This window comes from Calidris pugnax, unplaced genomic scaffold (assembly GCF_001431845.1).
Source record: "Calidris pugnax isolate Ruff unplaced genomic scaffold, ASM143184v1 scaffold17, whole genome shotgun sequence".
NCBI classification, from domain to species: Eukaryota; Metazoa; Chordata; class Aves; order Charadriiformes; family Scolopacidae; genus Calidris; species Calidris pugnax.
Window position 1 is genome coordinate 5,489,268 of NW_015090794.1, and position 27,995 is coordinate 5,517,262.

The window sequence follows — 27,995 nt, forward strand, 5'->3', positions numbered from 1 at the left end:
ACAGCAGATGCAAAACATTAGTATAAATCCTGACTTTGTCATCACTGTTATCCTCCCAAGTATAATCCTGGATCACATTTAGTAATCCTCGCACAAGAAACAACACTCCTTGTTCTGGATGGTCCTACAGGAAGGAAGAGAGATAAGTCAAAAACAACACAACAACCCCCAAAATAAAATGGGATTATTTGTGGTCACTCAGGTGTTTAGAGTCACAATATTAGCTCTACAAAAGCAAAAACTACAATATAATTAAAGCGGACAACTACTTTTCTGAAGTGTGCTTCCTGCAAATCCTTTCAAAAATTTGTTCCCGTTTCCTTCTAAAATGCCCGTTTGACCCATAATTGTAAAGTTGATCCAGGCAGCCTCCACAGACAAACTCTGAAATGCTTTGTTTTCTAGTCACGGGGGAGTAGTACAAATTAATTGTCAGCTTCTTAACAGCTAAGCTTCTAAAATTAAACACACTGGGTAGGATTTTTTTTATTAAAAGAATGTCAGTAAGCTATAGAAACAAGTATATTACTCATGTAATTATGAGTTTCAGAAGAACACCTACACTGGAAGGTCGAAGTTACAGACAATCAACAATCTTCAATGTGAAAGGAATATAATTATAAAGACATCTGTTTTACATAAGCTATGAATTTTTGCAAGCAGTTTTAATAGTGCATCCAGCTTATTTGAAGCTGGCAGTTGATGCAATGATACCAACATACATAGGACAAATCAGAGCCCACTGGGGACATTTCCTTCTCATCATGTATCCTGTGTATACGTGAGAAAAAAATTATGGAAGCTAATTTCTGAATCCTGGTTATTTCATTGCAACTTTTTCTTCATTACTGAATCTGAGAGGTTGAGTCTCCCTCCTTCAATCATCCCTTAATGATCTGAGGCGTTTCTCTGAGGAGCACCCAGTTCTCACATAGCCTTCCTCCAAAATCAGTGGACAGCAGTGACACATCACGGTGGCCACCAACAACACAGCACCTCCGTGGTGCCAAACACGCGTGGCTGGGGAAAAATTGGAAAAAGGGGAATACACTGCCCTGATGATGAGGATTTGGAGAGCACTGCACTCTGCGCTGCTTCATCAAACATGCAGTCGAAGAAGAAAACCATAAGGAATGTTTTGGTGAGGAGGAACAACCCACTTTCTCTAAGAACAAATGAATAAGCATCAAACTTTTTTTTCCTCTGACAACTATTTTCTGTGCTGCCAACTGCAAGAGATACTTTGTCATGGTTAGTAACTCTGGTGGACTATTCACCAGAACTACAGAATATATTCCAGCCTGCCACTTTGTGAGAGCCCTGTGCAACCAAAAAAAAAAATATTAAATAGACAAACTATCTTGGCCTCTCAGATTAACTAATCTTGACATTATGCTTTAAAAGACTTGATTAATAGTCTACCTTAATTTAGTAACCTCTCTATGATCAGAAGGCAAACACTCAAATTTTAGAGCAATCAAAATTTTATTACAAAAAGACTACAGCCACTTTATAAAATGCAAAATCTTTATAATTTTTTTTCTAGCTATTCTGAAGATTTTTGCAAGTTACCACTACAGTTTCCAAACCTGAAAGTGCCTTCAAAGCAGCAAATACATCATCTAAATACTGATGACTAGGCATCACATGCTGAAAACTGGAGTTGTTAATAAATGTGAAGGAAACACCAATGTAAGTGTAAATCAAGTTGATACTTTAGACTACAAAAAAACCCTCTCCATACATATAAAATACAGTATTTTATATTTATATTTACTTGAAAAGTTCACAGCTCTAAGTATTTGCATCAACGCCACCAGGAACAAACCAAGTAAACCGCTCTGCACAGATTCATTTTAGAGAACAGACTGTACTTCTGGTTGGCAGCCACCTCCTGTGATTATTTTTAAGTTACAATATCTGGACCTGCATAGGAAAAGGATCCATTCTGTGAGATTGACTGTCATTTACCTTCATTAACTAGGAAGAGCGATAACACAATACTATAAATCGCACAGTGGAATGCAAGGATCCAGAGCCACCCTTATGTATTACCTTTATCTACACGGTAGATATATGCTTCTTGAGCCATTGCAGACAGCAGATGCAAAACATTAGTATAAATCCTGACTTTGTCATCACTGTTATCCTCCCAAGTATAATCCTGGATCACATTTAGTAATCCTCGCACAAGAAACAACACTCCTTGTTCTGGATGGTCCTACAGGAAGGAAGAGAGATAAGTCAAAAACAACACAACAACCCCCAAAATAAAATGGGATTATTTGTGGTCACTCAGGTGTTTAGAGTCACAATATTAGCTCTACAAAAGCAAAAACTACAATATAATTAAAGCGGACAACTACTTTTCTGAAGTGTGCTTCCTGCAAATCCTTTCAAAAATTTGTTCCCGTTTCCTTCTAAAATGCCCGTTTGACCCATAATTGTAAAGTTGATCCAGGCAGCCTCCACAGACAGACTCTGAAATGCTTTGTTTTCTAGTCACGGGGGAGTAGTACAAATTAATTGTCAGCTTCTTAACAGCTAAGCTTCTAAAATTAAACACACTGGGTAGGATTTTTTTTATTAAAAGAATGTCAGTAAGCTATAGAAACAAGTATATTACTCATGTAATTATGAGTTTCAGAAGAACACCTACACTGGAAGGTCGAAGTTACAGACAATCAACAATCTTCAATGTGAAAGGAATATAATTATAAAGACATCTGTTTTACATAAGCTATGAATTTTTGCAAGCAGTTTTAATAGTGCATCCAGCTTATTTGAAGCTGGCAGTTGATGCAATGATACCAACATACATAGGACAAATCAGAGCCCACTGGGGACATTTCCTTCTCATCATGTATCCTGTGTATACGTGAGAAAAAAATTATGGAAGCTAATTTCTGAATCCTGGTTATTTCATTGCAACTTTTTCTTCATTACTGAATCTGAGAGGTTGAGTCTCCCTCCTTCAATCATCCCTTAATGATCTGAGGCGTTTCTCTGAGGAGCACCCAGTTCTCACATAGCCTTCCTCCAAAATCAGTGGACAGCAGTGACACATCACGGTGGCCACCAACAACACAGCACCTCCGTGGTGCCAAACACGCGTGGCTGGGGAAAAATTGGAAAAAGGGGAATACACTGCCCTGATGATGAGGATTTGGAGAGCACTGCACTCTGCGCTGCTTCATCAAACATGCAGTCGAAGAAGAAAACCATAAGGAATGTTTTGGTGAGGAGGAACAACCCACTTTCTCTAAGAACAAATGAATATGCCTCAAACTTTTTTTTTTCCTTTTTTTTTAAACATGCTATTATACTAAGCCAACTCTTGCTGGGAAAGAAGAATCTTCTAAGAGAGGGCCAGGGCTGTTAACAGAGGGAGGTAAAATCTTCAAGCATTAGGTTTCCAGTGCAGTGAAATCTTATCAGTAAGAGGCCTGTCTTTCTTCTCTAAGGTCATCAAAATACCTTGGCTGTGTAAGTTTTATCTCAAATCTTCCAGATTTTTTACCATTTTCCCTCATCTTTTAGCTATAGCTGAAAATATAGGAAGGAAAATTACATATATATCTCTATTTAAACTTGACAACTGGTTAAAAATTGGAGGGGTGTAGAATGGTAGTATTTTGTTAAATATTAATCAGAAGAGGAAGGTTCTGCCAAAACGTATCTTGCAATTATTGTGTTCAGTCAAAAGATTAGGCAACCTATAACAAAGAAACTAACTGAAAATAATAGAAACTAGAGCTTTATATTATTCCTCTCCTCAGATATTAGATTATATGAGAGTTCAGCTAAAATACCACTTCTCTGCAAGGATTTACTAAAACAGTAAATGATGTTTACACAGTTAAATGATGGCAGGATTTCACTCTACCCTAATGCAGTGAAGCTCAAGGTGCTACTGAGAGAGGCAGTGCTGTTCCTCCACCTCCAAACAGCTGTCTCGCCCCTCCATTTTGCATTGGGGTGAGTGATTTTGCAGCTAACAAGTAAATCAGTTCAGTTTACTCATGGAAAACTAACCACTCTCCCACTCCCAAAAGCCCAGTCTACTCTAAATTTTTAAACAGGAAAGTCAAAAGCCTACGTGCTATTCATACACACACAACTTACCGGAACAACTAATAATGTGGAAAAAAAATTACAAAGGAATTCCAGGAGGAAGGCATCAGAAGGTCGCATCTTTCCATCAACACTGATCATTTTTGGCACTTCAGGAACAAGGCTCACTGCAGCTTTGAAAAAAGCATCAGCTGGAAAATAAAAATATAGTTGCTGTATTATCACTCCAGCTGTGATGGCAGCCGTGGCTGTGACCCAGTGATTGCTTCCAGTTTGTTTCAAATAGACTACAGAAAATGAATGTATGCTTAACTGCAGAGAAACTCGAGACTCAGCAGTCAAAACCTCTGGTAACTCAAGTGATGCTGTTTTTTCAAAAGAAGTTCACATATCACTTGAGACTTCTGAAATTGCAATTCTTCTCCTTTGCTTAACAAGAGGACACCATTGCATATATATAAAAAAAAAAACATTGCATATATAATAAAAAAAATTTCACACATAATTCAAAATGGACTTATCTGAAGAAATGCTTATGCCAGGAGGACGGAAAGTCATATTAGATCGTGCTAACTTGTTTCACAAATTCATTCACAAAAGGCTGTTAAAGTGATAAGGAAGTATAGACAACTTCATTTCCCTAGGTATTTACAATCATTAAAAGTAATATAGTACCAGAACCTGAGGTATTGCTGGTTACCTAGATTAAATGATTCTTTCCAAGAATCAAAATACAGGAATTACAGAAACCATCCACCACTACAGCCTTGGCAAAATAGCTATTAAGAGGATTTCCATAACTCTTTGTCATGTCTCCGAGGAAAAAAAAAACAACACAAACCCCAAAAAACAAACCCCAAACAACACTAGAACATCTATTCCTCAGTTTATTAAGCTAATATTCACAAATTTAAAACAACAGGATTTTCCCCCTTACCCTAGAAGATCTCCTGTACTTGCTAAGACTTCACGATAAAGTCTGACAGCAACATTCTTTTGCACTTTCTTGACTACATTTGAAAATATCTAAGTACCCAAATCCCATTCAAGTTGTTTAGCCATATACTTCAACACATCCTTCAGAATTAATACTGTGTCTTTATTTTACAGGAACAGAGACTGAGGCTATGAAATCAAGTTTTAGCAAAGAGAAAAAGAGAATTCTTGGTGAGAGCCAGGAGGTGTTACACTTTGGGACGGAGATACCACTGACAGGCAGGCATGGGCATTTCCAGGAGCGCAGCTTGCTCTGGAAAAATTCATTTGAGCACATGAGACTCCGAGCAAATTTGCTAAATATAGTACCAACTGATATCTAATTTAAGCTTATGAGGAATACCAGGGAAACATGTGCTTTGGAAAAACTGTAATTCTTCTGACTCTTATTTCTTTTCAGCACACAAGCGCTCGAGCCTTTCTGAACTTTCCAGTGCTCAGCACGCAGCCCCCTTCAGCCAAACATCACTCTTCCTTTTATTCTGCACATTTATTTTGAGGTGAAAGAATGTTTCAAATTTATTTCAAACAACATGTAAGTTTCCACAGCCAGCTCAAAGGAAGGTAAGTAATCTTTCTCTGAGCTTTATTAGAGGAAGGAAAGCAGCAGCAGATGTTCATTCTAGCACAAGTAAATGAATCCCTGTCACTTCCACAGTTGTCTCAGCAGAAAAAAAACCCCACATGCCCCACATCACCATATAATCAAAACATGTGACCAGACAAAGAAAAAATGTGTCTCAGAAAATAGTCTGCATACCAAAGTACCCAGATCTGTGCACAGAATACTCCTGCCTTCTGAAGCTATTTCATAATGGGAAAGAACGATCTGTGCAGCAAGCGGTCTCCGCAGTGAGAGAGCAGAGCTGCAAAGCACTGCACCCCCATTTGCTGCCTGCTGTCCCACACTCACCCCAAGACACTCTCCTCTAAAACTTCTGCCCGAGCACAAACTCCAGACCTCATGTCTTCACTAGGAATAACTGCAATTTGATTCAATTTACTCTTGGTGACCTCCTGCCGTTGCAGCAAACAAGAACTGCCTTCTCATCTGGTTGAGCACCTTCAGAGACCTGAGCTCCCTCCTTAGCCCCCACCCCCAGTAAGAGCATCGTGCCCAGCTCCTCTTTGGGGGTACTGGGAGGGGAAGCATCTTTTCCTTCCCCAAGCACAGCAGTCCCATGGGGTGGCTGTCCTCCTGCCACTGCCATGGGGCTGTTTGAGGGTCACCCTCCAACCCCCTCCCTGCCCCACCACCTTCTCAGCACAGGGGGGACACTGCCAGCCTTCTGCCCCCATGCTTTGAATTCTTCTTCCTTGCCTGGCTCTCCTGCCCCTCGCAGAGCGAGCAAGGCAAACCACAAAAGCAATGGAGCCATTAAAGCAGGTAGTTTCATTTTCTATACTTCGCTTTGGCACATCCAGAGGTACTGGCACAGGAGAATATATTCATTTTGCTATGAGTTCAGCCAATCTGTGCTAACCACAAAATGGTTGTTACATTGGATCACTAAAAGCACACTCATCCAAGGTATATGTGCTTCACAAGAAGCAAAAATAAAGTAAAAGTAACTGTTCTGTAAAATACTGCCAGGCCATTCACTTGTAGGGAGGTGTCAGAGTATACATCGCCTGCTCTGAGTTTGGAGAAAAAGCTCACTAAATAGGTTGTCACAGAAGTGCCATTTTATTAAATATTAAGTATTAAATACGCATCAGTATTTAATTCTGAATTACACTAATTATTAGGTTATGCAACAGTGCTTTCTCTGTATCTTTTAGAAGTCAATTTACAATGCTATTACTGTAGAGGTGTTTTAAGAGAAAACCATACACTCGCTTTTCCTGGCTTCCAAGAAGTATAAGGAACAACTTAAAATGCACCGAAAACCACAACAACGTTATGTTCTCGATTAGAAAAGTGAAGGATGCTGTTTTCTTATCTGCCTAAAGTACAATCCTGCCTCTAAAGTGAGCCGTGGTTAAGTGGGATAAGGGGAGAGCAGCCCGCACACCACAACAAATCATGATGATAAAGTCTTCCCAGACTGCTGTTAATATCTTGTGCAGTGCTCCCAACATGACATACTTCATGCTTGGCTAAATTTATCCTTTCACAGCAGCTCCTTCATTTTGGTTGACCATAATCCTACAGATCTTTCCCCCGAGCATACATCCTGACCTTCAGGCTACGAAAACTAACAGTCTTGGATATCCAAGTCAGCACTTCCAGTAATATTCTCCTACAGAAAAACCAAGTGAAATTGGTGTTGAATGTTTTGCTATTGTCAATATTCATAATGGTACATGCACACACATTTCATTACACATACACACAAATATACACAGCTCTGTATTTTTGTATATATCAATCTCTCTACATATAAAAATTTAGCTTACATTGCATTCGCTGCATCTATGACAGTCAATTATTAATTGTACTAATTTAAGATTTCAGGCAGGCAAAAAACCAAGTAGGAACAAAGCCATTAGAGATGGGAAAACAATTAAGCTCCTTAAGTCCACCTTCAAAGAGCAAGAGGGAGCGCGTTTGACATACCTACGCAAACTATTTTTAACCACAGATACAATTACACAAGGCTAAGTCCACCCAAAGGACAAAACCAGGGACCACATGCCATCTTCTGCATTCCACATCACCTTCATGTCCTACAACACTGTCAAGCATATTTTAATACTCCAAAGATTTTACTTTCACATCAGACAGATGCTGGAAATTTAATGAAGCCTTGTACTCCTGGTGCAAAAAATTAATGGGAAGCACGTGTGGGGTTTCTGGGTTGCCTTTCCCCCTCCCTCTGTTAAATAACGCATCACAATGCTTGGTTGTCAAAACAGTAAACATTTGGAACTCCTCCTCCTCCTCCTCACATTGGTGAGGTCACTGTGAGAGTTTTGCCACATTGTTGAAATGTGTTTTTCCCTTGAGCTATTGAACATTCTCCATCTTATAATTCTCTACGCATCACTTCCAATCCAGAAACTACAAAGAGTTATTTGAAGTAACAAAGATGAAGAAAGAAAACAAATGCACTGCTGCTTGTTGGACTGGAACATAATATGTTAATTCATACTAATTCATACTATGAATTAGCTGCAGATAAAAAGGTAATTACATGGATGAAGCTTGCTAGTGCTAGTTTTCAGAATAGCTTGACCATAGATCGTTTGCAAGGCCTTACTTCAGACAAAGGCACACAGAGATGTGAGTGGAAAAGGGAAGAGCCGTAAAGAGATATCACACAGGATGAGCAAGAACACTGGATACACGATATGTTATTCTTCAGCTGTAATCAGTAAATGGAACACATGCTCCCCTGCTCCCCTCAAGAAAAACAACCCTAACCCCCCCCCCCAAAACAACCACAAATTTCAGCCTGCATCTCTAGATTCCATATAATCCATAAAGACTGTAAGGTAAATTATCATCAGCAGTCTTCACAGAGAGCTCCATTAGCAATACTGGAAACTTTGAAATAATAAAACGCTGTAGTTAAATACTGTAGTTTCTCCTCGTTATATGAGGTGGTGGGGAAAAAAAGTATCAAACGAGCAGACACATGGAAAAACATGATAGAACACTGAAGAGTCAATATGGCTTTTGCAGAAAGAAATCATTCCTTAAGTCTCCCAAGTTTTCCAAAGAACCTGCAAGTTTTTGCTTAAAAGGGACCCAGCCAATGCAAATACTTAAACTTGTTAAAAACATTTCACGATGTCCCTCATACAAAATGTTCTTAAAACAACTAAGTTGACAAAAGATAAGGAGGAAAGTCCAGCTGAGGAGGAATAAAAAGTTTTCACAGTAAGGAACTACCACGTTCCTTAAGGTTTTGCAGAGAGACACATCCTTACAATGAACCAGGAGGTGACAATGTTTGCAGACTAGTCTGGAACGTGACTGCAAAGCATCGCAGATGGAGCTCCTGATTCTGAGCAATAAAGTAGCAGATGAAATCTAATATTAGTAAGGCATGTGGGGAAAGAAACAGCCCTTGCTATAACTATAGAAAGATAAGCTCCAAATAGGCTATTTACACTCATGAAAGATTTTGGAGTCATTATAGATTAGGTTTCCTGAAAACTACATCCTAAACAGCTGCTGAAGACGGAAGGCAATTATAAGAATCATTAGGACAATAATGGAAAACGGAGGTGTCATTGTGTCATTTTACATAGCTGTTCTGCATTTATACCTGGAATGCAGTCCTGACCTGCCCATTTGCAAAAGGATAATAAGAAGATTAAAAAGGTGCTAAGGCATGGAACCATTTCACCAACACAAATTCTTCAGAGACTTAACTCCATCATCTTATAGGCAACATGAAGAAAATGAACCAAGAATGACTGACTTTTTCACAGTATCACTAGTACTGTGCACTGAAACACTCAGCTAGTATTTAAAAGCCATACAGAAATAAATCCTTAAGTAGTACATTTCCAAATTGCATGTAAGTGTGTAACTCACTGTCACATGAAGTAGCAAAGGCTGAAAAGTAAAAATTTATTAAAAAAATCAAATTTGTAAGGATTGGTCCATCTATTTTTTGAAATACCATGATCCACATGCAACCTTTGTTGAAGGATGTATTTAGACCACCTGCAGCTGAAAGCTAGGAAGCATCATTCTACATTATTGTTTCCTGTACGTTCCCTTACTAGATGCTACCAGACACTTTCAAAGACAGGTCATGGGCCAGACAGACATGAAGAACTGACAAACTGATCAGAAACGCTAGTCTGAAAAGCCTACAGAGACAGAGATGTCGTCTCTCTCAAATCCTATGCTAAACAAAATAAAGATCTGTGTCAGTTGATTTGGGGGACAAAGACTCTCAGTTTTTATGGAGTTCTATGTTCGAAAATATCCCAGTGAAATTAGTCACACAGAATCAGCTGAATTACTTTATTCACTCAGCATGTTACCTCTGAAGCCAGGCAAGGATTTCACGGACCTTAAAATAAAAACGTTGCTCAACACACATTACCAGAAAGTCATCTCTACCCACCTGCTGAATGCTGTGACCAACAATTAAAAAATTATGCTGTCTGTTCTTTGACAGGCAAAAGCAGCATTTCCACAGGGAGGAAATATGTGCAATTAAAATAATGCCTATATCTCAAAAATCCAGAAGAGTGAAACAACGGAGCGTGCATTTAATCTCAATTTAGCCCAAGCACTCCCTATGACAGAAAGCATGACCGATGAGAATTTATTATTCTGTGTTGGCAGCACGCAGCGTTCTGTGGCTCAGTCAAAAAAAAAAAAAAAAAAAAGGAAAGCACATCTCTCTAAAATCTAGCATCTTCTGTTCCAAGGTGGGCTCGTAATGGACTCTCCAGAGGTACAAACTATGCATCCAGGAGAGAATCACCTAAAACATTCCAAACATAATTACAGATTCATTTCATTTAAAGCACCCCTTGAGGTCTGGAGACAATAGTTATGTTTGATACATGTTGAACAGCATACCTGGACAGACATCCGCTACTGTATTAATACTGGACTTTTTGTGAGCCTATAAATTCATGTTTCTGACTAATTTAATTGTATTAAAGAAAATCTAGTGGAAGAAAAATTACAATTACACTTTTCTAATACTGAATTATTTCAATGAGTTCAAACAAGCACCACACAGTTGCTTTGATGAACAGCGTGGCGAATCCCAGCAGGCAAGGCTGGAATGTGACAGAGGAAATTGGAACAGTGAGACACTGGGACTGATGGTTTATTCTGCTCCTGAGCCTGGGAATGAGGCAAAATCCTCCCGGTATAAGCAGATGAGCTGTGCCCCTCCAGTTGATGGTAGTTTATCAGTGCAATCCTCAAATCAGCAAACTTTATTTACTGTTATGACCCACACATCCTCCTTATTAAAAAGCAATCTTTCAAATTCCCCTTATCTACCCCAATAAGTAATTCTACTCCTTTTCCACATTAGATACATTGGCAATTTAGAGAAATTTAGATTTAGAGAAATCTTCCTTACAGAAGTCTATTCTGTGAAATTCAGTTTTCTTCCCTGTTTCAGTGAAAATTCAACTCCTTGAAATAGCTAGACTCCCTATAGGAACTTAATTAAAAAAACAAAAAAACCCCAAACAAACAAAACCCCAAGAATTCAACTCACTAAAAACAACAGCTGGAATGTTTGAAGAGAAACTGCAATGCACGGGCACACATGCCACACATGCCTGCCCCACTATTGCCTGAGCTATCAGATCAGGTACATTACCTTTCAGTTTTATTTCTCTTCCCAATTTGAAACTGATTAAGCTAATTCCAATGAGCATGAAATTTCACTTCCTAGCCTAATGCTATCATTAATTGCATACTGTTAAAACTTCACTTCATGCTGCATTGGTTTTAGTAGATCAGTGTCTAATTGGCATCGGTTGACTCAGTTAACTCACTGGATTTAAATTTGCTGTTATGAATTAATCAGTACTTCTTATACACATGAAATGCATTCAGATTAAATGGTGTTAAAAGCAACTTTCAAGGACACGTTATCAGACTACAATACATCAGAATAAGCAAAGGCAGTTCCCAAAAAATGTCCCAAGACTGCTGTCACTGTTGCCTAACTGGTTAACACATGCTAAACTACTCATGCAAGTGACATGTCTCTGAATACAAATTAGGCCCAAAATAGCTTTTTTAAGGAAGGAAAAAGTGTATAACAATAAAACCTTGGCAATCGAAGCGAGTTACTGAACACCAGAGTTTTGCACATGCTTCATTTCAACAAAAGCTGAAATGGACAAAATACTCCTCTCTCTAACTTGCGGGTCTAAACTTCAGGACAGAGTAGTTAATAAATATACATTTTAGAGACTGAGTTCATAATACTTTGGATATACCTGCTACCTTAAAAGATTTTAGAATGGGGATACTGTCCATTTTTTAGTGAGTGCACTGTGTTCACGTGTCAAACAGCAGCTGTGCACATTTATAAATTCTCCCACTGAGAAATCTGGACAATTGTTGGGGCCCAGGAGTCTTCCTTGGAAAAGATTTGGGTCACAAAAATAGTGGAAAAGCAGTTTATAAAATGAAAGATAATTAAACCACAGAGTTGGTCCCAACATGGACAGGGCACAGTCCTCAAAGACCAAATATTACAGAAAAACTGCTCTGGATTTGCTTCCAACAAGAGATGCACTGCAACACAGCAACAATGACAAACATTGATACAAAGGATAAGGTAAACTGGTCAAATAAACAAAAACTGCACAATACTAATTGCACAAAAACAGACTTTGCAGATCTTTTATTTGCACAACATGCTGGGACACAACACCCAGCTTTACTCTAAATCCCTCTGCTTTGCTAGTGGGAAGCACCAGACTCAAAACAAAGAAATATAACAGTCACCCTGTACTAAAAAGTCTTAATCAGCATCCAAAGTCAGCGTGTTTGTGCAGCTGGAACTTACTGGTTAATGCAGAGCTTGGAAAACAAGCTCCTGTGTAGAAGCACTGAGCTAAAACAAAGAATTAATAGCCACAACAAAAGATGTCACAAAGCAATCCAATTTATCACTCTCACAGCTCCACTAAAAACATGTCAAGGAAAAGCATTTACCATTGGAAAGCAGACGTTTAAAGTCAGTATTAAAATTGCAAAACAAAGGAGAATGACATCACTTCAAAAAGGAAAAGAAAGACACTGCAAACAGTTAAAAAGTAAGAGACGACTTTCAGAATAGGTCTTCCATTTGTGATAAGAACAGGAACAAGATCATATTAAACGATGATATAGACTTAATGCTTGTTCTAGTCCCAGAGTAGCTCCATTTTTTTTCACCAAATCACTTTTTGTCAGAATTTCCAATTACTTAAGACTGAGCTAACAGAATAGCTAAAAACTAGCCCTGTTTCAATCAATAATTCAGATCAAAAAAAGAAAATATATTTTTTGTTCTTCGTAATATCTGGTGTTATTCCAGTGTTTCATTCTAATACAGTGGTATATTTCTTAGCTAAGCACTTATCACACATATGCTTTGATAGCAAGTTTCTGGTGTCATTGACCTAAGTTGTAATTCTTTTCCAGCTTGTTGAAGGATTTTGTCAGCCTGTGAACTACTACACAGATGAACCTGTTTCTTTTTGCATAGTTATAATAAAGCACATCGTTTGTGATTAGAGTGCTTGCATAATTATGCAGGAGAAAAACATTCCATGCTTGCCATAATTTCTAAGTAATTTAGGACAACCTACCTCATAGCAATGACTATGTCAACTAGTGTCAGCTGTCTTGGTTATTTAAATAACAGGATTAGTGTTAGAATTGAAGAGTTGCTTTAATATGACAATCACTGTAACCCTGCTTAAAATAGGGCTGTATTTTAATTACATCATAAATATATGATTTAGGATTTCAACCAAGCTGTTATTCACAGCTAGAAATCCTTCTGAAATAAGAGAACCTTTAAGTAGACAAAATCATGCCTTACCTTGTGAAAGGCACTGATTTGCCAGAGCAACCTGTCCAGAGTGTAGATACAGATTAAGACGTGTGAAAATACCGTTCAGAGATGGAATTGTAATGAAGCAGAAGGCAACACAAGCCTAAAGCAAATAAAAAAAAATGAAACTGAAGAAAATTCCTAACTCAGAGTTATAGCAATCATTACTGATTTTATATACCATTATAAATCAAAATCTGTAGATCAGTTTTGGGACTTTATTATGTTTTAGTATGTGACTCCAAAATCAGTAACTTCAAATTTCTCATTGTTATGTCAATAATTATAACAATATTTATTATTATTAATTATTGTTATTATGAGTAGATTACCTCAAAACTTATTCGATGACCAGCTCAAAGAGTTCCTCTCTCCTCCAGTAACCAACTTGCAACCCAAGATCAAAATCTAACTAGAAAAGCAGACTACTGGTTCTTGGGGACAACCCGTCTGCGGGGCTGGTCAGAGCAGGGGCACAGTGTCTATTTGGGAGCCCAAGAACCTAGAAGGAGCGAGTGACTCCCATGCATCCAGAATTTGGCCAGTGTCACTCTAGCTAGCCGTTGCACAGGTGCCATGAACAAAAATCCATCAATTAGCAGTACCATATGCAAACACCTTCACAACACATGAAGATGAAGACATCTTAGTTGGTAATTTCAGGTGAGAAGGGAACACCAGCAACTTGCATGGCCTGTGCATAGTTCAGGCCTCATTTGACGGTTTTTATATAGACATGGAGGCACAAAAGCTGAAAGGTGCGCTTTATTTGAAATTCAAACACTGATTTCAGCATATCAACACTGATATTATGAGACAGAATTTTAAATATTTTCTTCCCCCCCCCCATCTCTCATTCTCTCCATGATTGAGTTACACAGAAATTAAGTATTTTATTTCAAATATAATTTGAAAAGCTGAACTTTCTAGAATTCACACAAACACCTCTCCAATGGACCTTCCTTTGGAGAGGGAGTCAGCCTTGCTGCTCCTTTATAACACAAAGCTGCTATTAGATGCTTTGGGTCTTTTTTTTCTTAAATGGCAGCATCTAGCTTTAGAGAGTAAAGATCAATGGTACCAAGAGAAAATGAGACTACGAACAGTGTCAAAAAATACTAACATTGTTTTTGCAAAAATTACGAACTTAGGTGGCAGCAGATAGCATTATCTGCTAAGAAGACAGGCTTAAAGTTTATTGGAGTCAGACCTACCCTGACAAATGCAGCAGTCTTTCTGGAATGATTTCCTCTCATCACCTTTCTTGTTTCCATTGCTAGTTGGTTCACCGACTACATGTAAAAAACAAATAATCAAGAAAAATGCAGCAAATAACAAATTGCATGTTTTACTGCATGCATTTAGAGAACAGAAACTGTCAAAAGTGCCCCCAATATGGTGAGCTCTCACTGTACTATTTAATTTTTACTTGGAGAATTTTAGTGAATGTTCCTTAAAGTGAATAGGATTCTGAAGGTTTGTAAACGTAGAATTATTGATTTATTCAAGGCTTTAGATCCTCCCTTGCTTCCCAGCTATAGTGCTGTCAGCTCCTCCTTCCTGGTGTAAAAAAAAAAATGATGATTTCTAGCTACACACTTAGTAAAAAAACAAAACCAAAATTGTAAGAGGATTTATGAAAAGACACAACATTGCAAAGGAATCAGCTGCAGCTAAGGCTCACCTGACATGTGACTCAATACAGAAAAGAGATTAACCTTCCCAAACACAGCAGGACTCTGCCTGTATCTGCAGCGAGACACAGTCTAATCTCTCCTAGATGGAGGATTATAGAAGAGAGAACCCAAATTCTGAATGCACAAAGGTGCCATTTATGTTATTAGACATGAAATCTCTTGCAAGATAGCCAGTTTTCTTTGTTGCAATTATACCATCGATGCCTGTCAAGCAAGAACTTCAGAGAGTTTGGGGTGATAAAATGAGAGATGAGATCAAAGTCTACTTTAAAAACACCTGATAAAAAGACTTCAGACTTATTTTGACAGACCAATAACTGGGCAGGGAATGGGAGAACTGCAAATATACCCCCACTTATTATGATAATGTAGATAAACTGCAGCTTACATGAATCAACTGGACTAGAACAGGCTCCAGATTGCAAAACATTGACCTTGCTTCAACATAGAAACTCAGCTGTTGTTCAAAGTCACGGCCAAATGAAACCTATAAAAGACAAAACACCCCCAGATTTTACCATTGTAGGCCATTAACTTCATGAAATATAAAATTGCATGCAGATAAACCACAGATAATCAAAAGTCAAAACCCCCATATATTGGTAAGAAAAAACCCCACCATTAACAACAAAATAGCACATGGAGAATCTCTGTCCGTTAAGCAGTCAGGTTTCCAGTACTTAACTTGCAGGAAAACTTCAACATTTTGCTGGGGGTTTTTTGTCCATACTCCACATATTCTTCTACTTTAGAGATCAAGTATTTATCAAGAGAACAAAATTTAAATCTAGATTTGTGAAGTGTTTTCAAAACTAGCAGAACTCTTGATTCTTTACGGAATAGAGACAAAGGCTTGGTACAGTTCATACTTAAAAAGGCAAAATGAAAAAATCCCAGAAAAATAGAAACAGATCAGTGAATCTGTATTCAGAGTCCTGTAATTTCTAAATGCTAAAGGGCTCCAAGAGAAATTACCATTTTGCTAACTAGATATGCCAGTAAGAAAAGCAGGTTTTCCTTGAGTTTGGTTAATAAATATATGCTTATATACTATAGCAAAAGCTTGCAACCTTGCATGCTGGCAGGAAAGAAGAGAAATCAAAACCAGCCCTTGTGTGAGAACACCCTACTTCCAACCCTCCAGATTTTAAAAACCCAAGTGCTGTCAGCTGGAGCGTCTCAGCTGTCAATTAAAAGCCTTGCAAGAGAAACAGTCTCCAGGCAGTCCACATTTATGTATTCAAATGGAATATTTTTCTAACAGAAATAAAGGTTGCGTTATTTCTTAAGCCACATGTGAAAGAGCTTTTACAGAATTAAAATAAAAATTGCATTTAATGCATACAGTGAAAGATCAAACAAACCACACCAGAAAACAAAGGATTGCTTCTTACGTTGCAGACAACTGCCTTTGCTGTTTTTCTATTTGTGCAACTGCTGATTCTTGAGTCCTAATCTCAAGAAAGCTTGTCTAAAAATATAAAATTTTCCACAAAAAAGCCTGACTGTAAGGATGACTGTTGCAACTGCTTTTCCCTCCACATAGTTATAAAATTTATAACTAGTTATTTTGATGCTATGGGATTTCCACACCCTCCCGCTAAACCAAGACTATGAAGCCACATCAAATATTATTCAATGTGGAAAATCCTCCTAAAGGAAATGATACAATATTATACTGCATATAAAGCTTAATAACAAAAATTATATTAAAAACATATTAAACAACAAATTATTATAGGTGAAGAGAAAGCAACCATCTAGAGATAAATTCATAAAATTGCAACAGAGAACAAAGAGGACAAGTAGATACAAAGCATGTCAGCTCTGACTATGTGAAAGAAAAGCCAAACATTGAGAGTACCTGGTTAGAGAATAAAAAAAGCTTGAGAACACCTCCCTAAAACAACTTGACATCTCAAACACAACAGACAAGAACAAAAGACTTTACTGGGATAAGAGGCAGGGAAGGGTTAAAAATTAATTTCAAGACAATACAACTGGAGTTTTTTTGGGATGACTGATTTGATGATACAAAATAAAATACAAATAAGGTTAAAAAGAGGTCAGAATGAAAACAAGTTATATTTATTTTGTGTTTTTTAAAGCTGGTATTGGTTCCATTTAGAGCTGGGTGGTGGAACTTCATTTACATAAATCAGTGACCTCTCTGATGCTATGACAGGCAAGACTTTAATTGCTGTTAAACTTTTAAATACTTATCATGTTTTACATGAGATTTAAAAAACTAGCAGAAAATACGATTAAACAACACGTGCACCTTAAACTCTCATATTGCAGCATGTCAGCTTCTGTCTTAAGGAAGTCAGACACAGGCTCTGATTCAGCTACCCAGGCAGCTGTTTCCCATGGGGATCTCCTGAAAATCCAAGCTCTAAGGTACACCCCAACACTTGCACACTGTTGTCACTCACCATTTTTATGAATCCATTTATCAAAGCTGCTAACATTCTTTTCTCATCCTCAAGTGTTAGTGCACTATAAAAGAAAATTTACATGGTGAGTTTTAGAATATTGCTTATCTTATTTATCTGTAAAGATTCAAATGATACGTACTAATTTAAATAATGTTATGTCTATATGAAATATTTATTGCACACTAAAACCCGTAAGCTCATAATTTTCGTTATAAAGCAATAAAACTAATTTAATATGAATACCACCAAGTTAGCCAAACTAAATTCTGAATCTAAAGAAAAAGTAAAAATTGCTAAAAGTGTCTCTAAATTTTACAGAAACTCAGATTTTGACACAAAGAGACGGAAGTTAAGCCAATGTTCTTTACTGCAGCAAGCAAATGGCTTCAGTCTTGTGTTACAACTTGAGAACTTGAGTAGAAACTGATTATAAAAGCTTAAAGAAATTAGTAAATGTATTCTTAGAAGAAAGTTACCCTATTTAAGGGGAAAAGCCTTTAAAATACACTTTAAATAGCATATATAATAGTTCATGTATTTATTTTAGAAATAACATTAATTTATTATTGGGGGGTGTGTGTGCTTTGTTTTGCTTTTTACTAACCCTGCCACATAATTTAAAAAATAATTAACATCACCTTGTTACAGTGCTGCCTTTTTGATAATCTAGTAAGAACTGAAGTGATATATCAAGAGTTTCTTTTCAAGATTATCACAGATACCTATTCTATAGCAAGAGTCCAAATCTGATTTGAAACAAATTTACATCCTGTGAGAATCCAGTAAGTCAAACCTGTTTCACTGAAAATGGATGAACAAAAAGTTAAACTACAATTAACTAATACAATTTAATCCTTTTACTATCATCTACTTGGCTCCAGCTTTGACCTTTAGTGTATCAGTTACCAATTTCCTAGCTCAGACACCAGATGGGAAGAGAACAATAGTTTTATTATACAAATTCAGTAAAGGAGGAAAGAAAATCTCAGCTTGATTAGCTCATTAGTGCATTGCCAATCAAGACAGTCAACTGATGGGCTCTGAAAGGCTCAGAAGACTTGTAATGAGATCTCCGGGTCAGTTATAGGTTTCCAGTTCAATTCTGAATCAGACCCCTACCAGTCTAAAGGCAACAGCCTTTATCCTCCAGCAGCTGTTACGGGGTCAGCGAGCCCCACACAATGGGCTGGGAGCTTTCTGAACCAGGATGTAAAAATAGATGCAGGAGTTACTTTAAGACAGTTAGAATTTATGATTATTTGCCCGTAAGAGATGACACAACAGAACCAAGCAAACAATGTAGACTGCCCTATCTCAGCAAAAAGAACTGCTGGTTTAAGGAATTTTTAAGGATCTTGGCAATCTATCAAAATTGTTTTGGCAAAATGGCAGAGGAAGTACCAAATGTGGATTGTCATAAATGGCTTAATCTTTTTTAATAAGCTGTTTGAGCTTCAATTTATTGTTTTATTTAAAGACTGAAGGGGCTTTTAGTGCAAAATATAGCCAAATAAGGTGCTCTAACCCAAATAAAGCACTCTAGCTGGTATAAATTGGAATTACATGCCAAATCTGATTTCTTTATTGGCAATAAATCTTGCATTCATGCCATATCAAGGCTGAGAAAGTTACAGTTTCCTAAAGCATCTGCCGTACTAAGAGGCACTGGGCTCAGAGCAGCAAAAGAAACTGTGCCTTTATGATGCTACTCAATCCAAACTAGAACAAATAAGGAGATTTTTGCTCTTAAGATCTGAAACTTGCAGCATTGTGATTTTGGCTCTATTTTCCAATCAGACACAGACTTCTGTGTGATTTTTGCAAGTTACCTACAACCTACCCACAACTCTTTCACATTGCACAAGCTTGATTTACAAGTATCTGCCAGTGTTCTAAGACACTCTACTTCAAAGTACTAAAAAAATGGAAAGAAAATTATCATAGTCTAATTTGGCACACAAACCCCTTTTTTTCCTATTTATAAATCTGTTTAAAATAAATATTAACAGAAATTACAGGCAGACTGTCAAGTCATAATCGCCAAGAACTTGGCATATCAGAAGGCATTTGGCACAGAAAAGAAAAAATGTCCTGAGCTATACACAACTGCTGTCCCAACAGAGAGGGTGCAACAGGGCACCCAGGATCCTCCACAACCTCAGCACTCAGAGTCAAGGGAAAAAGAGATGAGGAGGACACAGAGAAAGACATAGATGGTTCAAGAGCTTCTCCTCTGTTCTTGCCTCCCCTACTCAAGTTCCTAGAGGTCTTCCAGGTGCCCTTCTAAAGATTTCACACCCCTTTGTAATGGCTGAAAAAAACAGCCCTAAAAAAGGGTATAATTAAGTATGGCAATCTGTGCTTTAATGGCTACACATTCACTTAAATCTCAAAAGTAGTTTATTATTCGCTGTACCTTGAAGATTACATTGATTTCACTCTCAAAAATATTTTTAAAAGATTGGATTGTTTAATGACTCTGCTTCACTTGAAAACTCTAAAAACTACTTTCCTTTTAAAATTCTGTTTCAGTATTTGAAATAAAGCAGTAATTAAAGAGCAAATGGTATGTGCTGCCACTTCACTGCACAGCACTTCCCTCACCACTAATTGGATTCATGTCTTAATCCAACATGAAACAAACAGCCTCAGAAGTGGGAAACTGTACACCAAGCAGCCAAACTTTGCATAAACGATAGTTATTAGTATGAGTAAAGTTAATCTTACTTCACAGAATCATGCATCGTCTTGCAGATATGCAGAAGAGCATTGAGTATAACAGGGTCCTTTGTAGATTCCTGCTGATGCCTATAAAATGTTTTAGAAAAAGTGATGAAAAATCCTGCTGTGCCAAAATGAAAAACAATAAATAGAATGACACCGATTTAATGCGTAATTCCAATCACCAGCACTGTGTGACACTATAGAAGTTTTATATTAATTTTTTAACCAACAGAACTCCAAAGATCACATGGTTAATAGACATAGAATTCCAACAAGTGCCAGTCAAGAAAAAATATCTTAATACTTGGAACATTACTGCCAGGCCACAGCATCTGACTTCTTAAGGGACAAAACAAGCTAGTTGTGATATATTGAGGCAATCTAAGAACATCAAAACAAAGCAATCCTACATCTACCAAGAAGCAATACAGCTTCTCATCTACAGATGGACAGACAGGAAGGATGTATGTCACGCTTCGGTACAGAGGCACACGTGCAGCCAAGCACCTCTAAGATGATTAAGGAGCTGCAGCATCTCTCATATGAGCAAAGGCCAAGAGAGCTGGGACTATTTAGCCCAGAGAAGAGAAGGCTTGGGCTGGCTTAGCAGTGTATATAAATAACCTGAAGGGAAGGTGAAAAAGAAAAAAAAATGTTTCAAGGAACCTGAAAATTATTTGAAAAGAAAAGGACTGTTTGACTTTTACAATATTTGAAGATGAAGCCTCATCTTCTACATTCACTTTCAAGTGGGGAAATACCCACTTTTCTACATAATGGAGCCTGTAACAACAGACTGTCTCTCTTCCTCCATTGTACCAAGGTAACAGTTCTGTGCTGTCACATCAGCTGGAATACAAATTTCATAAACCAAATGAGGCAACATAAATTTTAAAAAGCTCAGAGAAAACTATTCTGATAATTCACAGCAAGTCAGCATCAATATGATTATTTCCATTTAAGCTTTCTGAACAGTTAAACAGTCAATCAAAGGATTAAGAAAATTAACACATTTTCGATTTTTTTCCCCATAGCCTGGAATACCTTCACAAGCTAAGTGGCCTATATACTGACTCATCTTCCCCAGCAATCTTTCACTCCATTCCCCAGATCCCCCAGAGTGCATTTAATCTGAATATTCTCCACTTACTTAATAAAAGATTCCATGATGCACTTGCAAACCTCCACTCTCACATTTTCCTTCTGGAACATATCCAGAAATGGCAAGAATTTCTCCTGAAAGTACAAATGTATAAAAAAGTAAAAATAGCTATTTCACAAACTACACAGTAAAACAATAAATACTTTGGATAAGTTTATAATCACAGCTGGTTTCGTTAAAATTATGTTAATATTTTTGAAGAAAGTAATTCATCCTGAAGAATGGAAGAGTGGACAAAATGGAAAAGCACCGATGGCTGAGAGGTCTATTAATTCACTGATTCCAGAGACCCAGGATAAAACACAAAACACAGAACTGTTTGCAAAATATTGTAAAATTTTTAAAAGCAATCTTATGCTTGAAACAGCTTAAGATCATGATAAATTCGGACATTGGTGGGAACAAAAGGTAGGATATTAAAACCAATGAAAACAGTCCACAAGCCAGCAACCATTTTGCATGTATTCAGGGCAACTTATGAAGGTCCAAGTCATTCAAATTGTCTTCAAAGATAAGGGTTTAGGTTAAGGTACTGAAATACTTAGCTTCTGTATCATCTTAGCACAAGACCAAGTTTTTCAGAATTATCTGAGCAATCTGTGAACAAGACTTGACTCCAAATCCACAGGATCACTCTTGAATTTTACTCTTCAACTGGTTTCAGTACTTTGACACCTCTTTCTTCCTTTTTCTCCCTCCTACACAGTCTCTGACCTCTCTAAGTTTCACTTTGTTTCAACGCTAAACCTAAGCCCTATGATAAAGCATGTGAAGTATGTATCATAACATAGAAATGGCTACCAGCACTTACACAAACACATACACAAGTAAATAGTATTTTATCTTCCACTGATTGTCACTTATGCCATAGTGACAAACAAACTTAGAGGATCTAACAGCCTAAGAAGAAAGAGTATGGAAAATTGGAGTTAGAATAACAAAAATTTAAATAGTAAGCAGCAGAGAGCTTTCAACATGTTTCTGCACCTATCTACTTGAAAAAACATCCTCTCACTATGTGAGCTTGCAAACAATCTAAATATCCAAGTCAGGTAAATTTGCTTGCAGAAACACTGCAAAATAGTTCTTCCTGAAATTTTATTAAACAGAGTATCACTTACCACTGAAAAAAGCAGAGAGAAGTCATGGATATAGGTAATCACTTTCTGAATAATTGACTGCAGCTAAAGGAAAAAAAAAAGAGGGGGGGAAATTATTGTAATACAAATTAAATTAAGACTATCCACATCAGAGATTATTCTCTAGTTATTCATAGAAAACTGGGCTGGAAGACACTTCAAGCATTCATCGACGTAATTTCTTTCCCCAAAGCAGGATCAACTACAGCTCTACTGTTCCCAACAGATGTTTTTCCAACATGCTCTTCAGAACTCATATGAACAGAGGCTGACCAGCATGCCCAGGCTCTATTTGTTCTTTATTTTTTATAGTTAGGCAGATTTTTCCGATTTATAGTCTACACATCCTCCAGCTCTCTAGACTAAAACAAACAAAAAAAACCCAAACCAGTTTGTCAAATCTTCTTATAGGCACTTTATGTAACCACAGAAACCTTCTTTAGAACCACTTTAACAATTCCATCTCTCAACTGGCATGGAGTCTCAAGAACTGGACACAATAATTCACTGAAGCCTTAAGAATGTCAAGTAGAGATGGATTATTTTATGGTTTAATTCTATTTAAACAGCCTGCCATGATTGCTAATTTTCTTCAGCAGAATACCGCTGTTGATGTAGGAGTTAACTATTGGCTAATTCTAAATACATAAATCATTCTGGTTTGGCATTTTGCTGGACTGAAAGATTGATGTGCAGAGAAAACAGGAGGAACAAGTCACAGCATTATACCGTTCCAAAAGGCTTCCCAAATTATAGCAAAGTGTTTAAAAATAATTATTTTACTGAAAGAGACATAGCAATGTTTAAGAATTAACTTTATCTAAGAAAATGCGCATCAGATTCTTACAGAATTCACAAAATAAGTTCTTTACCTGTGGGTAAGCATCTTCAAATGCCCGATCAGGAGTCATGTGTTTGATAACATCAGCCAAAACTGTATTGACCTCTCGCTTCTGTATAGCAAAAAATGAGGTTACAAAATACAGTAATGAAATCTGCACATAAATCAAGTCACTGGAAACCAGTTGGATAATTTATTTCCATTGCCAAAGCATCCGCTTTCTATGGAGCCCTAGTTAAGCCAGGAACTTCAGCCATAGCTCCAGTAAATCCTTACTTAAATTGGTCCATCTGCCATTAAAATAAAAGGATAAGAAATCTGCAGTGCTGGGAAGTGGTGGAGACTCCTTCAAATCTGCATCTTTTGTCCCTATTCATCTGTCATGAAAGGAAATACATTTTTTCATTCACTACTGAAGTCCAACACACTTATATTGAATAGTCATAGTTTTTCCATTTTTAATAAAACTGCTAATATAGCGACATCATCTGTATCAGAAAACCTTCAAAGGAAATAAAGTAACTTTCACATACCGTAAAATGTCTGCACGTGTATTCCACCCACACTTCAGCACAGTTGATATAATCCTAGAAATACATGTGTCTTGTGATTACCAATATTTACAGAAGATTATAAGAAATACACCCACAAAAAAATACACTTAAAAGAATAACTCCTGAGGTATGATTCATGCAGACCCAAAGATCTAGCATTAATGATAAACCTCAAAAGTTGCTTATGTATGTAAGTAGAGCTCAGAAAAGCAGGGATCATATAAAGATACTGTTAGGTATCATATTTTTTGGCAACTGTGTGTATCTAGAAAAAGTAAATTATGTTATGCTAAGCATATGCCTACTGAACAACGGCTACAGTTTTGCCCTTAAACACAGATTCACTAGGGAAATGGAATGGACAATAACTCACCTGTGGGTTCTTCAGCTTTGTTATAACCTTCCAGGCTTCATTTAATATTTGAAGGCGATCATTTTCAGGAGGATCAGCCAATGCCAAGTTTAACCCCAAGGAGCGAAAGAGGAGATGCTGAAAGTTAATGAGAAATTCTAAATTAAAAGCAGAAGATGAGTGTCTGTCCAACACTATCTAGCAGGTACACTGTGCAGAAAGATTTTTTGGATCAAATCGCCTTTTATTTAAGGGATGTGCACGTATTGTAGGCAACTAAGAGTATAAAGAACTTTGTTGGACAACCAACCAGAATTCTTACAAATTACATACAAAAAGTTACCTTTGGGAATCCAGATTCATCACACTCTTTAATCATGCCAATGAAGTCCATAGACCTTGCAGCAATAAACTCTGCTCTGAACGCTGACATTACTGAATTCAACAGCAAAGCACTGCAATCAACATAACACAAATCAAAACAGCTCAGCATCAACTAAAATTTTGTTGTCCTTTAATTTATATTAATCTAAACTTCTTAGTCTAACAATTGTCCAGTATCTATTCTAAATTTAAATAAGGGAAGAAGGAGGAAAAAACCCTCACAAACCGAGCTTGCGTTGATGAGGAGTAATAGTGCATAAGCAAAACAAGAAAACATTAAACCATCAGACAAGGGAAAGGTAACCCAGCCTGTAGAATACTTTTTCCACGCAGTTTTAAGTCAGTTTTACTAGAAGTTTCCTAGAAAGATCAAGTAAACCAGCAGTAGTTGACACATTTAGCAACTTACTCTCTCTTTTTAAGTACAGTTCAGAAGTCTACTTTGGCAGGCCAAATCTCTATTGAAGTTTTTTCTCACTGAATTAAAATACATATGTGTTACAAAAGTCAGATTTCTAGCAGCTGCGTTGTTAAGATAAAAATAAATCCAGTCATTATCATACAATAACTGGCAATGACATATTTAGATATTTATGATTAATCATTTAGACCTGTGTATGTATTACTATCCAGCCAAAGTTACCAATGGAATGTTGAAGTCATTGCATTAATGTAAAACCCAGTTTACTGATACTTTTATGCAAACCTAAGAAACAAAATCTAGCATCATTCAAAAGGCAATTCCTTTGGGCAAACACAGCCATGAGTTAGAAGAGAAGCTGCCTCGTGTGCCACTGCGTCCTCCACTAGTCTGAAACAGACAGACTGAACATGGAGCAGTTTACCTTGAGGGAAATTCTACAGAATGCTTAAAATAGCCCAGCATCCTCTGGGTTTCTGACTGAGTATTAGTGGTCCCATTGCAATTTGACTGGAATTTGCATTTTATCATTAGACAAGTACTTCCAGTTCACTAGATTACTTTGCCACACAGAGAAGCAGGCTGTCACTTTTCACTTAGATGGTTGCAACATAGTTCATGGAAAATACAGAGATTAAAGATTTATATACTGATGCCTCTTGCTTTGTAATATTTTGACAGTCATGAGAACACATAAAACCACAGAACTCCACTGTAAAAGAAACTACTGTGCTTTATACATCATCTAAAAGGGATTATTCAGATTCCCAATAAAACATTCCCCAAAACATTTCTTTAACACCCCCCCCATTACACTCATTATTTTGTCCTTCCTTGAAAGAGCAAACAGGCACAAAGAGAAGGCACCTAACCTGTTTTCTTAGAAATGCTAAAAGGTGATTTAAGATTAAGTTCCACAAAACAAATCAACACCTACACAAAATAATTAATCCAGCAGAGTACGTGGGTTCTTTTTACCTGTATTATACACTCCGATACAATAGTATCTTCACACCGTATTTTTAAAATCACACTTTCCCCATGCTTCTTAGCTCAGTAACAGCATGTGAATGCTGGCATTCCTCATTTAAATGATTAACGTTATTTCAGTTCCTCAGCCACTGCAGTACTGGACTGTGCAAAGCACATCAGGAAAAAATAGGTAGCTGAAAACTTTCACAGAAGCCAGGCTACCTACCCAAGAAATGAACTGAGATGAGCTCAGCAGCAGACCAAATTGCATTCACAAAGCTCAGAAAGTACATCCAAAACTTTCAGACCATCTTCCTGAACTACTCACTGAAGGTGATTAGCCTGCACACAGATTTCTAGGAGACATTTGAGATACTAATTTTGATGTTGAAAAAAGCAGTCACCTAAATATTACCATCTTTCAAAGGTTGTCAGCTGCTTTACAAATTCCCTTGCAAAATGCATGTCTGGGCTGACTGTAGCCAGTGGAGGTGAGGGGGAAGGGGAGGAAAACAGAGAAAAATCAAGCACAACCATGGACCAGAGACACAGCTGATGGAGAACACATTACATGTCCTAAACTTTGGCTTAGGAGCCAAAATGCAGCAACCAAGTTAAATTAATTTAACTTTTGCTCTACAAGTAATCTACCATATTTTAGAATTCATCTCTGGAAAATAGATGCTCATAATCATGATTTAGCAAGCTCCTGGGAGAACAAAAGCTATACTATGCATCCAAAAAGTGTTTTCGAAGGGAGAGGGAGAATTTTATTACAGGGACTCACGGGTACAAATTATGGATTCATGTCTTCTATGTTGTGCAATACTTACTTGTTCCCCAATTTTTTGCATCTCTCCATCATCTCAGTAAGCAGAACCTGGAAGAATTACTTATAAAAATTAGTGAGTAGAGACTCTGCAAATAAATTCAGCTTTAATTACTGTGGCAAAGTCTACTAAAAGCTGTTTTAATTACCTACCCAATACATTCCAATAATCCTGTCTTATCCTGTATTTACAACACAAGAAAACAATGGTGTAGTACAAGATAAAAGACACCTACTGGAATAGCTACAGTGACATTTTAATCAAAAAGGCTGTTTTATGAAAGTCAAATTTACAATCCTTCAGCCATTTCTCAATTGCTATTTGCCACCAAGGTCAATTACCTCTGGCAGAAGAGGTGAAGATTACCAACTCTTTGCCACAGAATGCAAAACAGACTGACGGAGATTAAAATAGCCTGTTGACTATGGTAAGTAATTACAAAGCTACAGTTTACTCAAATCATGTTTATATCTGTATGACAGAAGAAACTAATGAATTCAGGAAATAAAAGATTAAATGAGCTAAAGGACAACAAGAAACAAACAGGAATACTGTCTGTGAATTTAAAGTGGTCTAATTTGAGCTTTGTGGAAATGAATGTTCTTCCTGTGTAGAAGAGAGAAACAAGCAGTCATATCTAGGCTCTTTATACTTGCTTTCACACTCATGTAAGTACTGACTCGGAGGTTTTTTTACCAGGCAAAATTAACTTTTCACCCCAACATCTCCTTTAAGTGTCAAGCATTACCACGCCTACTTACCTCAGGAGCACGGTATGCAATACACTGTAAAATCCAGTCTATAGCAGGAGAATATAGAGTCAAATACAAAGGAATCTCCACACACTGTACTACCAGCTGATTCTGAACCGTATCCCCATGAATCTGTTGAAATAAAAGGCAATAACATGCTGCTG

At 37.3% G+C, this 27,995-nt stretch overlaps 1 protein-coding gene across 2 annotated transcripts in view; it reads right to left on the reverse strand.

Moving 5' to 3' along the window:
• LOC106884901 (chromosome unknown open reading frame, human C16orf62) overlaps window positions 1-27,995 on the reverse strand; it is a 53,327-nt gene that overhangs the window by 8,571 nt on the left and 16,761 nt on the right. For both annotated transcript variants that reach the window (XM_014936651.1, XM_014936652.1), the window contains 15 exons: window positions 27,841-27,963; window positions 27,083-27,129; window positions 24,816-24,927; window positions 24,494-24,610; window positions 24,100-24,153; window positions 23,598-23,678; window positions 22,708-22,770; window positions 21,575-21,660; window positions 20,428-20,508; window positions 17,698-17,761; window positions 15,651-15,749; window positions 14,780-14,857; window positions 13,554-13,668; window positions 4,126-4,265; window positions 2,056-2,221 (listed from right to left, as the gene is read on the reverse strand). In XM_014936651.1, the coding sequence (XP_014792137.1) occupies window positions 2,056-2,221; window positions 4,126-4,265; window positions 13,554-13,668; window positions 14,780-14,857; window positions 15,651-15,749; window positions 17,698-17,761; window positions 20,428-20,508; window positions 21,575-21,660; window positions 22,708-22,770; window positions 23,598-23,678; window positions 24,100-24,153; window positions 24,494-24,610; window positions 24,816-24,927; window positions 27,083-27,129; window positions 27,841-27,963 (1,426 nt within the window). The remainder of the gene's footprint in view (window positions 1-2,055; window positions 2,222-4,125; window positions 4,266-13,553; window positions 13,669-14,779; window positions 14,858-15,650; window positions 15,750-17,697; window positions 17,762-20,427; window positions 20,509-21,574; window positions 21,661-22,707; window positions 22,771-23,597; window positions 23,679-24,099; window positions 24,154-24,493; window positions 24,611-24,815; window positions 24,928-27,082; window positions 27,130-27,840; window positions 27,964-27,995) is intronic.